A 12,627-nucleotide genomic window follows, 5' to 3' on the forward strand; every position below is an offset into this window, starting at 1 on the left:
ATAAAGAAGTGATTATTGATAAAATGAAAGAAACTCCTAAAGGTGATAGATGTCTCATTAAAGAATTACCAACTAAAGAATACCTAGATCTATCCTTGCTTTTATGCCTAGCTAGGGGCGTTAAACGATAGCGCTTGTTGGGAGGCAACCCAATTTTATTTTTATTCCTTGCTTTTTGCTCCTGTTTAGTAATAAATAATTTATCTAGCCTCTGTTTTGGTTGTGTTTTTTGTGTTTAATTAGTGTTTGTGCCAAGTAGAACCGTTGGGAAGACTTGGGGAAAGTCTTTTTAATCTTGCTGTAAAAAACAGAAACTTTAGCGCTCACGAGAACTGCTTCCATTTTTATTTGGAAAGTGCTATTTAGTTAATTCTTTTTGAAGATGATTAATAGATAACATCTCACGTCCAGAAATTTATTTTAGAATTTTTGGGGTTCCAGATCTTGCGTTAGCTACAGATTACTACAGACTGTTCTGTTTTTGACAGATTCTGTTTTTCGTGTGTTGTTTGCTTATTTTGATGAATCTATGGCTAGTAAAATAGTTTATAAACCATAGAGAAGTTGGAATACAGTAGGTTTAACACCAATATAAATAAATAATGAGTTCATTACAGTACCTTGAAGTGGTGTTTTGTTTTCTTTCGCTAACGGAGCTCACGAGATTTTCTACTTTAAGTTTTGTGTTGTGAAGTTTTCAAGTTTTGGGTAAAGATTTGATGGATTATGGAACAAGGAGTGGCAAGAGCCTAAGCTTGGGGATGCCCATGGCACCCCCAAGATAATCTAAGGACACCTAAAAGCCAAAGCTTGGGGATGCCCCGGAAGGCATCCCCTCTTTCGTCTACTTCTATCGGTAACTTTACTTGGAGCTATATTTTTATTTACCACATGATATGTGTTTTGCTTGGAGCGTCTTGTATTATTTGAGTCTTTATTTGTTAGTTTACCACAATCATCCTTGCTGCACACACCTTTTTGAGAGAGACACTCATGATTCGGAAATTGTTAGAATACTCTATGTGCTTCACTTATATCTTTTGAGTTATATAGTTTTTGCTCTAGTGCTTCACTTATATCTTTTAGAGCACGTTGGTGGATTTGTTTTATAGAAACTTTTGTTCTCTCATGCTTCACTTAGATTATTTTGAGAGTCCTACAAAACAGCATGGTAATTTGCTTTAATTATGTTAGGCATTCAAGATTAATAATAAAATTTTCTTATGAGTGTGTTGAATACTATGAGAAGTTTGATACTTGATAATTGTTTTGAGATATGGAGATGGTGATATTAGAGTCATGCTAGTTGAGTAGTTGTGAATTTGAGAAATACTTGTGTTGAAGTTTGTGATTCCCATAGCATGCATGTATGGTGAACCGTTATGTGATGAAGTCGGAGCATGATTTATTTATTGATTGTCTTCCTTATGAGTGGCGGTCGGGGACGAGCGATGGTCTTTTCCTACCAATCTATCCCCCTAGGAGCATGCGCGTAATACTTTGCTTTGATAACTTGTAGATTTTTGCAATAAGTATATGAGTTCTTTATGACTAATGTTGAGTCCATGGATTATACGCACTCTCACCCTTCCACCATTGCTAGCCTCTCTAATACCGCGCACCTTTCGCCGGTATCATACACCCACCATATACCTTCCTCAAAACAGCCACCATACCTACCTATCATGGCATTTCCATAGCCATTCCGAGATATATTGCCATGCAACTTTCCACCGTTCCGTTTACTATGACACGCTCCATCATTGTCATATTGCTTTGCATGATCATGTAGTTGACATTGTATTTGTGGCAAAGCCACCGTTCATAATTCTTTCATACATGTCACTCTTGATTCATTGCATATCCCGGTACACCGCCGGAGGCATTCACATAGAGTCATATTTTGTTCTAAGTATTGAGTTGTAAGTAAATAAAAGTGTGGTGATCATCATTTTTAGAGCATTGTCCCAAGTGAGGAAAGGATGATGGAGACTATGATTCCCCCACAAGTCGGGATGAGACTCCGGACTAAAGGCCATAAAAAGAAGAAAGAGAAAAGGCCCAAAATGAGAGAAAAAGAGAGAAGGGACAATGCTACTATCCTTTTACCACACTTGTGCTTCAAAGTAGCACCATGATCTTCAATAGAGAGTCTCCTATGTTATCACTTTCATATACTAGTGGGAATTTTTCATTATAGAACTTGGCTTGTATATTCCAATGATGGGCTTCCTTAAAATGCCCTAGGTCTTCGTGAGCAAGCGAGTTGGATGCACACCCACTTAGTTCTTTTTGTTGAGCTTTCATATACTTATAGCTCTAGTGCATCCGTTGCATGGCAATCCCTACTCACTCACATTGATATCTATTAATGGGCATCTCCATAGCCCGTTGATACGCCTAGTTGATGTGAGACTATCTTCTCCCTTTTTGTCTTCTCCACAACCACCATTCTATTCCACCTATAGTGCTATGTCCATGGCTCACGCTCATGTATTGCGTGAAGATTGAAAAAGTTTGAGAACATCAAAAGTATGAAACAATTGCTTGGCTTGTCATCGGGGTTGTGCATGATTTAAATATTTTGTGTGGTGAAGATAGAGCATAGCCAGACTATATGATTTTGTAGGGATAACTTTCTTTGGCCATGTTATTTTGAGAAGACATGATTGCTTAGTTAGTATGCTTGAAGTATTACTATTTTATGTCAATATTAAACTTTTTATCTTGAATCTTTCGGATCTGAATATTCATGCCACAATAAAGAGATTTACATTGAATATGCTAGAAAGCATTCCACATCAAAAATTCTGTTTTTATCATTTACCTACTCGAGGACGAGCAGGAATTAAGCTTGGGGATGCTTGATACGTCTCCAACGTATCTATAATTTTTGATTGTTCCATGCTATATTATATCCTGTTTTGGACATTATTGGGCTTTATTATACACTTTTATATTATTTTGGGACTAACCTATTAACCGGAGGCCCAGCCCAGAATTGCTGTTTTTTGCCTATTTTAGGGTTTCGCAGAAAAAGAATATCAAACGGAGTCCAAACGGAATGAAACCTTCGGGAACGTGATTTTTGGAACGAACATGATCCAGAGGACTTAGGACCCTACGTCAAGCAATCAACCAGGAAGGCACGAGGTAGGGGGCGCGCCTACCCCCCAGGCGCGCCCTCCACCCTCGTGGGGCCCATGTTGCTCCACCGACGTACTCCTTCCTCCTATATATACCTACGTACCCCCAAACTCAGGCTGGACGCGGTCCGAGCTGGTCCGGTCTTTGACTGAGCCGTGCTTTGGACCGTTCGCGGCCGGTCCGGACTGGACCGGACCGAGCTGCCGAGCGGTCCACTTTCTCGAGACCGGATCAACAGCACCTCAGCTCGGTGAGGCCCGAGAGGACCGAATGGACCGGGAGCTGGATCTGTTCATTTGAAGTAGTACGTGATGCTAGCACACTAGCAGGCAGCTAGATCGATTCATTTTCAAGCAGTACGCGCAAGCTAGCACACTAGCAGTCACCTGGATCGATTTATTTGTGCACGTGCAAGCCGGCAGGCAGCTGGATCGATTCATTTCAGGCAGGCTGCTGGATCGATTCATCTGAAGCAGTGCATGCAAGCTAGCTAAAGAAGAAGCTGGATTGATTTATTTGTAGCAAAACAAGCAGGCAGCTTGATTGAGCATTTTTGCCACTGTCGGGAGGCTGCTGAATTTTGGACATCAAAACACTGAATTTTAACAGCAACAAATAGCATGTTTCACATCCACACTTCAAACATGAGTTCATATCATCATTGAATGACACGATTACAAACTTGCGATGATATTTCATAGTTCATAACAATTGCAAGTTCCAACATATCATCATTGGATGGATTCCCTTAGCTTTCTTGTTCCTGTAATTCTTACACACTTTGTGATGCCTTCTAAGCAGTGGCAGAGCTAAACACGCTTCACTGGGCGGGCCAAAATGAATTAGCTTTAAAAACGTGTCTGTAATTTTGCTCTCATGGCCCAAATTCAACATCAATCTACACCGAGTTCTTATTTGGCTGGGCAGGCCATGGCTTGGTTTTGCCCAGCCATAGCTCCGCCACTGCTTCTAAGAGTTGAGGTGCTACCACCTTGGAGATATGCATATTCAGCCTCACAACAATTGCAGCATGCCTTCAACACAAGCTTTCCAGGTTCCTCCTTTGATGGCCTCTTGTCCTTATGAAAATGGACCCAAACTTTTGACGACATCCTAATAGGAGCATTGGCTCTTGGCCTCTTGGTCTTTTTCTTGTTCTTTTCTTTTGCCTCCTCGCCACTGGAAATAACGTGCACGATTTCTTCTTCAGACATATCATCACCTCCTTCGGCTTCTAGTTCAGCAGCTGATTCCTTGTACCCTTCCGACGTATCCTCATCGAAATCCAACATATCATCACCTCCTTCGGCTTCTAGTTTAGCATCTGATTCCTTGTACCATTTCGACGTATCCTCATCAGAATCCGACATATCATCACCTCCAGGCGGGACGACAAATTCATCGTATTCCTCATCGTCCTTGTCCTCCTCCTGAATGCCCTTGTCCTTGTCCTCATCGTCCTCCTCCTCTTCCTCCTCTGACACCTAACACCACATGAGCACAGAAATAAGAAAAAACAGTACCTATATGACTATATGGGAATATGGCTTCATCCATCATCAAACAAAACAAGCATACTATAGTAGATGCATGAGACATCTGGGAGTTGGTTGCGGAACCGAAGGCAGCAGCTTCCGCGGCACGCACGTCAGCGCTGGTGCGGTCAGGGAGACGCGAAGGCCGCAGAGGGTGTTTTTTACCCTACAAAGCAAATCTGCCATTGGAGCATTGGTATAGTCTTTCGTCTTCTTAAGCTGCCTCGGCGGCTTGCCCTTCTTCCGAACCGGCAGAGGCAGCGGCATTCTTACCTAATTAAGTAACTTAAGCTCTTCTCCTTTGCCTTCGTCTTGCCCTTCTCCTTCTCCTTCCCAAGTGCATTTCCCTTCTCATTCCCCTTCCCCTTCACCATTCTCTACAAAAAAAGAACATAATCAGTACACAATATCAATGACTAGATCATCAAATGTACAACTTCTACATCTACATTGTCAGAAAAACAACAACCTCTATCTCTACCTCATTCAGCCTATACCTCATCACTTCATCAGTACAAATGTAGATCTATCAACAATAAAGCAGCAACCTATATCTCTAGCTCTACCTCATCACTTCATTAGTACAAATGTAGATCTATCAATAATAAATCAGCAACCTATACCTCTAGCTGTACCTCATCAGTTCATCTGTACGAACCACTGTTCAAGATATCTTCTGATATTCCGATAAATTGACCGATTTATCGCTTACCGTTGTCTGACCAATAAGATAAATCAGCCGATATGGCGATAAATCGGCCGATATGCCGATAAACTGGCCGATTTACCCCTTATCATGGGTCGACCGATAAGTTCCCGATAAGCGATATCCCCAACATTGGTACAAACGAGTGTACATCAATCATCAAATAAATAGGAACATATACCTAAAACAGAGGACAGACTACAGAGGATGAGATAGTCGAGGACGAGGTTGCCTGAGTTCCTCCCTCTTCGGGGCGCTCGACAAGGAACCAGGGGAGGCGAGACCGACGGCGTGCGGGTTGCGTCCCTGCTGCTTGATCTGCGTCACCGACGTACCCGTGCTCCTCCAGCTCGTACAAGGGCAAGGTGGAGATGGCGTGGTAGGAGAGGCCAAGGTGGCAATGGAGATTGGAGAGGGACGACCGGATGGGGCGACGTGCACAGGCGTCGGCGCCTTGGACTTGGAGGTGGCGTCTCTGCCTTCGGTAGCGGCGTGCGACTGGGAGGAGACTGGATCGACCGGGGGTGCGGCATGCCCTAGCAACAAAAGGAGTTGGACTCACTTCGGGGTGCCTGGGGCTTGGGCCACTTCTTAGTCCGCTCGGTCCGCCCGGTTAAAAACAGGACCGGACCGGTTGTGTTATCGGGCCGATTTACAGAGCTCGGACCGACCTTATTTTCTAGCGGTCCTGGACCGTCCGGTCCGGTCCTAAACGGGCCACAAGCGGGCCGAAAAGCCTGCTCGCCACTTCCAGGCTGACCCCAAACTACCAGATACGGAGACAAAACCCTAATTCCACCCCCGTAACTTTCTGCATCCACGAGATCCCATCTTGGGGCCTTTCTGGAGCTCCGCCGGAGGGGGTATCGATCACGGAGGGCTTCTACATCAACACCATAGCCTCTCCGATGAAGTGTGAGTAGTTTACTTCAGACCTACGGGTCCATAGTTATTAGCTAGATGGCTTCTTCTCTCTTTTTGGATCTCAATACAAAGTTCCCTCTCTTGTGGAGATCTATTCGATGTAATCTTCTTTTGCGGTGTGTTTGTTGAGATCGATGAATTGTGGGTTTATGATCAAGTTTATCTATGAACAATATTTGAATCTTCTCTGAATTCTTTTATGTATGATTGGTTATCTTTGCAAGTCTCTTCGAATTATCAGTTTGGTTTGGCCTACTAGATTGATCTTTCTTGCAATGGGAGAAGTGCTTAGCTTTGGGTTCAATCTTGCGGTGTCCTTTCCAGTGACAGTAGGGGCAGCAAGGCACGTATTGTATTGTTGCCATCGAGGATAACAAGATGGGGTTTATATCATATTGCATGAGTTTATCCCTCTACATCATGTCATCTTGCTTAAAGCGTTACTCTGTTCTCTTGAACTTAATACTCTAGATGCATGCTGGATAGCGGTCGATGTGTGGAGTAATAGTAGTAGATGCAGGCAGGAGTCGGTCTACTTGTCTCGGACGTGATGCCTATATACATGATCATACCTAGATATTCTCATAACTATGCTCAATTCTGTCAATTGCTCAACAGTAATTTGTTTACCCACCGTAATACTTATGCTCTCGAGAGAAGCCTCTAGTGAAACCTATGGCCCTCGGGTCTATTTTCCATCATATTAATCTTCCAATACTTAGTTATTTCCTTTGCCATTTATTTTACTTGCATCTTTATTTCTCTTTATCATAAAAATACCAAAAATATTATCTTATCATATCTATCAGATCTCACTCTCGTAGGTGACCGTGAAGGGATTGACAACCTTATCGCGTTGGTTGCGAGGAGTTTATTTGTTTGTGTAGGTGCGAGGGACTCGTGCGTGGCCTCCTACTGGATTGATACCTTGGTTCTCAAAAACTGAGGGAAATACTTAGCTGCTCTACTGCATCACCCTTTCCTCTTCAAGGGAAAACCAATGCAGTGCTCAAGAGGTAGCATCACCGTACTGCGATCCTCATGTATCTGTTGTACTCCTCCATCGATCTACTTCTCCACAGCACCTTCACTCGCCGGCGGTGGTTTTTGAATGGAAGAGGAGAGGAGTAGCGCTGGTTTTGGATTAGAATGGGAGAGGAGCGACGCTGGTTTTGGATTGGAACATGGAGAGGAGGGGCGGTGGTTTTGAAATGGAAGAGGAGAGGAGCGGCGCTGGATTTAGATTGGAACAAGAGAGGAGCGGCGGTGGTTTAAGAGGAGAGGAGCGGCACTAGTCTTGGAAGTATTTTTTTGTTTTGCATATTTTTGGGTCAAAGTTTGACCATGTACCGTATTTGACAAGCAAAATGTGAATGCATGTCACCAAAAATTGTATTGTTTGGTTCTGTATCTGAATGTACTTTCAAATTATATTATTTTTGCAACGCTATAACATATATTTTATTTGTGAAAATCATGGTCAATTATGACCCAAAATAAAAGGGAATACTAGTTAATGTGGGGTACGCTTTCTTAATTGAAGGGTAAATTGATTTTGATTTTGATCCAGTCACAGCGCGTCGGCCTTCTCTCTCCAAACCTATATCACTGCCGCACGCTCCTCTCCCTCTTCTCCAATGCAAAACCACCTCTGTTGGAAATATGCCCTAGAGGCAATAATAAATTGTTATTATTATATTTCCTTGTTCATGATAATCGTTTATTATCCATGCTAGAATTGTATTGATAGGAAACTCAGATACATGTGTGGATACATAGACAACACCATGTCCCTAGTAAGCCTCTAGTTGACTAGCTCGTTGATCAATAGATGGTTACGGTTTCCTGACCATGGACATTGGATGTCGTTGATAACGGGATCACATCATTAGGAGAATGATGTGATGGACAAGACCCAATCCTAAGCCTAGCACAAGATCGTGTAGTTCGTATGCTAAAGCTTTTCTAATGTCAAGTATCATTTCCTTAGACCATGAGATTGTGCAACTCCCGGATACCGTAGGAGTGCTTTGGGTGTGCCAAACGTCACAACGTAACTGGGTGGCTATAAAGGTACACTACAGGTATCTCCGAAAGTGTCTGTTGGGTTGGCACGAATCGAGACTGGGATTTGTCACTCCGTGTAAACGGAGAGGTATCTCTGGGCCCACTCGGTAGGACATCATCATAATGTGCACAATGTGACCAAGGAGTTGATCACGGGATGATGTGTTACGGAACGAGTAAAGAGACTTGCCGGTAACGAGATTGAACAAGGTATCGGGATACCGACGATCGAATCTCGGGCAAGTATCGTACCGCTAGACAAAGGGAATTGTATACGGGATTGATTGAATCCTTGACATCGTGGTTCATCCGATGAGATCATCGTGGAGCATGTGGGAGCCAACATGGGTATCCAGATCCCGCTGTTGGTTATTGACCGGAGAGTTGTCTCGGCCATGTCTGCATGACTCCCGAGCCCGTAGGGTCTACACACTTAAGGTTCGATGACGCTAGGGTTATAGGGAAAGTATGTACGCGGTTACCGAATGTTGTTCGGAGTCCCGGATGAGATCCCGGACGTCACGAGGAGTTCCGGAATGGTCCGGAGGTAAAGATTGATATATAGGAAGTATGGTTTTGGCCACCGGAAGTGTTCCGGGCATCACCGGTAGTGTACCGGGACCACCGGAGGGGTCCGGGGGTCCACCGGGAGGGGCCACGGGCCCCGGAGGCATACATGGGCCAAGTGTGAGAAGGGACCAGCCCCTAGGTGGGCTGGGGCGCCTCCCCACCAAGGCCCATGCGCCTAGAGAGAAGAGGGGGCAAACCCTAAGGGCAGATGGGCCCTAAGGCCCATGCCTGGTGCGCCTCCCTCTCCCCCCACTTGGCCGCCACCCCAGATGGGGATTGGGGCTGCCGCCACCCCTAGGGTGGAAACCCTAGGTGGGGCGCAGCCCTCCCTCTCCCCCTATATATAGTGGAGGCAAAGGGGCAGCCCAACACATGAAGTTCCTTCCCCTGTTGGCGCAGCCCTACCCCTCTTCCTCCTCGTCTCTCGTAGTGCTTGGCGAAGCCCTGCTGGAGTCCCGCGCTCCTCCACCACCACCACGCCGTCGTGCTGCTGCTGGATGGAGTCTTCCCCAACCTCTCCTTCTCCCCTTGCTGGATCAAGGCGTAGGAGACGTCACCGGGCTGTACGTGTGTTGAACGCGGAGGTGCCGTCCGTTCGGCACTAGGATCATCGGTGATTTGGATCACGACGAGTACGACTCCATCAACCCCGTTCACTTGAACGCTTCCGCTTAGCGATCTACAAGGGTATGTAGATGCACTCTCTCCCCTCGTTGCTAGATTACTCCATAGATTGATCTTGGTGATGCGTAGAAAATTTTAAAATTTCTGCTACGATCCCCAACACTCCTCTCCTCTCCATCATCTCCATTCCAACACCACTGTCTCGCCTCTTCCTCTTCTCCATTGCAAAACCACCTCCTCTCTCCTCGGACGAGGATCCCCTGACATAGCCCATCTTGCCATTGAGACACTGACACATGGGTCCCACCAAGCACGAGGACCACCTGTCAGCGACCGAAAGGCAGGGAAACCTCTCATCTCCATTCCAAAACCACCGTCTTGCCTCTCCCTCTTCTCCATTTCAAAACCACCCCTCTCCTCTCCATCATCTCCATTCCAAAACCACCGTCTCGCCTCTCCCTCTTCTCTATTGCAAGACCACCATCTCTCCTCCCATCTTCCAAACCTAGCACCGGACCACTAAGAAGGACATCTATGGAGAAGATGCAACAGCGAATCAGCCAGATCGCCGGCGGCGACCGGGCAAAGTTAGCCAGGTTGAAGGAGATCCTTACTTGGTTTGACAATGAGTGGGAGATTTCAAGGACGGTGAGGGCCATGTGGCAATGTATGCGAAAGAGCGAGATGACGGCGATGTACTCCTTGGTGGCAGTCACGCCGCAGTCCTTCGAGTTCATCGAGTATCTCCTCTGGGCGATGGAGCAGACAGATGCGCCCGAGGCAAAAGTCAGGTGGAGGTGGTGGGCGTATAGGTCGAAGGTCGAGCACCCATAGGATAACGAATCGATCGAGTACGATGTGCCGTTCGAGAGGGTGCAGAGCCAGCCGGAGCCACGGAGTATTCGTTCTCCCACCGCAAGAGGAGGCCGGATGGCGTCGATCGCTTCCGCCGTTCTCCACGGTTCCCTCGATGCTCGCCTCAGTTTCAACGCGGTAGGGTTTAAGGTAAGCTTCGCACTAACCTAATCTTCCATCTGCTCATGCTTACAATCAGTGTGACAGCTAATAAAAATCATGCTTACAATCAGTCTCCGAGTACTACGCCAATCACCCTAAAATAGCTCTGGACCTTTGGGTCAAAGTTGTGACACTGTGTACAAATAAAGAAAAATAGATTGGTGCTTCTTTCAGAAAAGAGTACACCCCTAGAAAACTGCCAATATAAGCTACTAGTATTTTTTAAGTCTAAGCTACTAGTATTTGGTTAGAGGATTTGCTGCCGAGAAAGATCCGTCCACAGTGAGCGCCACACATCCCACTGATGGTGGTGGATGCCAATGCTTAGATGGAGCAGGGTTGGTGTCGGTAATTTTTACTTGGCACCTCGCACTCTGCATATATGCCGGTTCCATCCGTACATTTGTGCAGTTCCACCAAAATGCAGCTGAATAACCCTGTTTGCACAGATAATGAAAAAGCGTGATTACATTATAGTGGCACTAGTTGATGAAACATACACTAATAAATAGAAGAAAATATTGCGATAGTATCATAGTATGCCATGCTGCGAGGGCGAGATGGGCCCTGCGACGCCTCATACGATACGCCTCATACTGGAAATCGACCCAAGTCTCCCCGATACACCTTCTGCCAGTGATGAACATCAGTGTACAGCGGTAGTACAAGGAGGGGCCTTGAGACATTCCAATCTCTATTTTTGTGCAGATCAACTAAAATTAAGCACCCCAGTTTGCAGAAACGCTTAAACATTAACAATGGGACTAGTTGATGAAACATATACTAACAAAGAGAAGCACTTTCTTTATCTACATTGGAAATGAAATGATAGAGAGGACACTCGCTCTATTTTAACTGTATTATTACTTCATTTTATCAGTGGCACTAGGGTCGAGCAGGTGGCAAACGAGGTGTACCGTGCGTCAAGGATGGAGGCCGGGGGTGCTTAGACTGGGATGCTGAAGCTGGCTCTTTCAGTCCCTATCTTCCCCCTGATGTTTCTGTGGTAGCATTTGGGTTGTAATCCAAACTTGGTCGAGCTGGTGCTGCGTCCCCCTACCTGCCTAGCTTATGTGGCGAACTTGTCTCCTGCTAGTACTCAGTCCGTTCTAGTAGTAGTTGCATAACTGCCCGTTTACACTGAGATGTTGTCGGATAATGGTTCTCTATGGTTGGTTTCTTTAATGAAATCGGAGGAAACCCCCTCTTTCGATATATAAAAAATAGTGGCACTAGCGGTGCCAAAACATTGCCTCAAATTAATAGTGCCACTAGATTAAGGTGCAAAATAATAACATTACTGCTTTATCATGGCAGTGCCAAAACAGTAGCACAAGAGCAGACTCAACATGCAGGATCTTTGGCAAACGGTCAGACCAAAAAGGAACATACCTCGTGATGGGAACCATGTCTGCAGTCAACGCCATCGTAGAAGGGATGACACCAGTCACCAACATGGATGATTCAATTCATGGGACCTTTTGGTGCAGTTCACCTAAAATGAAGCAATGTCCCATGAGCTAGCAGCTTCTTCTTTTTTTAAGAAAAGGGCTCCAGCCCCGGTTCCATTTCCATCAGAAAACGAAACCCACAGAGCTTCTTCTTCATTAGTTGCAATAAAATTGAGCAACATCAAGGTTGGTTGTGAAGCTCCTGGAATGTTCAACTATAATTTGGATATCATTTGTCCAGTTGAACTAAGATCAAGCGTGAAATGTATGTCTCTGTTTGCACAAAAAAGGTGGAAAGGAGGGTGACAAACAAGTGATGAAACATACATCAAATGAAAAGAAGCATGTTCCTTATCTGAATGGCAATCCTACAAGGACAGTAGCAATTTCTAAAGCAGCAGCATTGCTAGATATTAGTGTGGGCATTAGGATTAACTATGACAACCGTTAAATACGACATTACTTTAATGGTGCCATTGCTTCATTTTACCAGCAACATTGGTTTAATGTCCTTACTTTTAGCAGTGCGACTGCTACATTTTACCAGTGGCATTACATAAGAGTGGCTCGGGGCAACAAACATCAG

The 12,627-nt window shown here is 45.2% G+C and overlaps 1 protein-coding gene across 1 annotated transcript in view; it reads right to left on the reverse strand.

Annotated features, from left to right (window-relative positions):
* Nucleotides 1-4,058: 4,058 nt before the first annotated feature.
* Nucleotides 4,059-12,627, reverse strand: part of LOC125536966 — a gene marked incomplete at its 5' end in the record, with an annotated part of 27,218 nt that continues 18,649 nt past the window's right edge. Inside the window, 3 exons of the mRNA XM_048700259.1 lie at nucleotides 4,059-4,631; nucleotides 4,767-4,848; nucleotides 4,956-5,059. Coding sequence (XP_048556216.1) covers nucleotides 4,059-4,631; nucleotides 4,767-4,848; nucleotides 4,956-5,059 — 759 coding nt within the window. The remainder of the gene's footprint in view (nucleotides 4,632-4,766; nucleotides 4,849-4,955; nucleotides 5,060-12,627) is intronic.

This window comes from Triticum urartu, chromosome 2 (assembly GCF_003073215.2).
Source record: "Triticum urartu cultivar G1812 chromosome 2, Tu2.1, whole genome shotgun sequence".
Classification (NCBI taxonomy): Eukaryota; Viridiplantae; Streptophyta; class Magnoliopsida; order Poales; family Poaceae; genus Triticum; species Triticum urartu.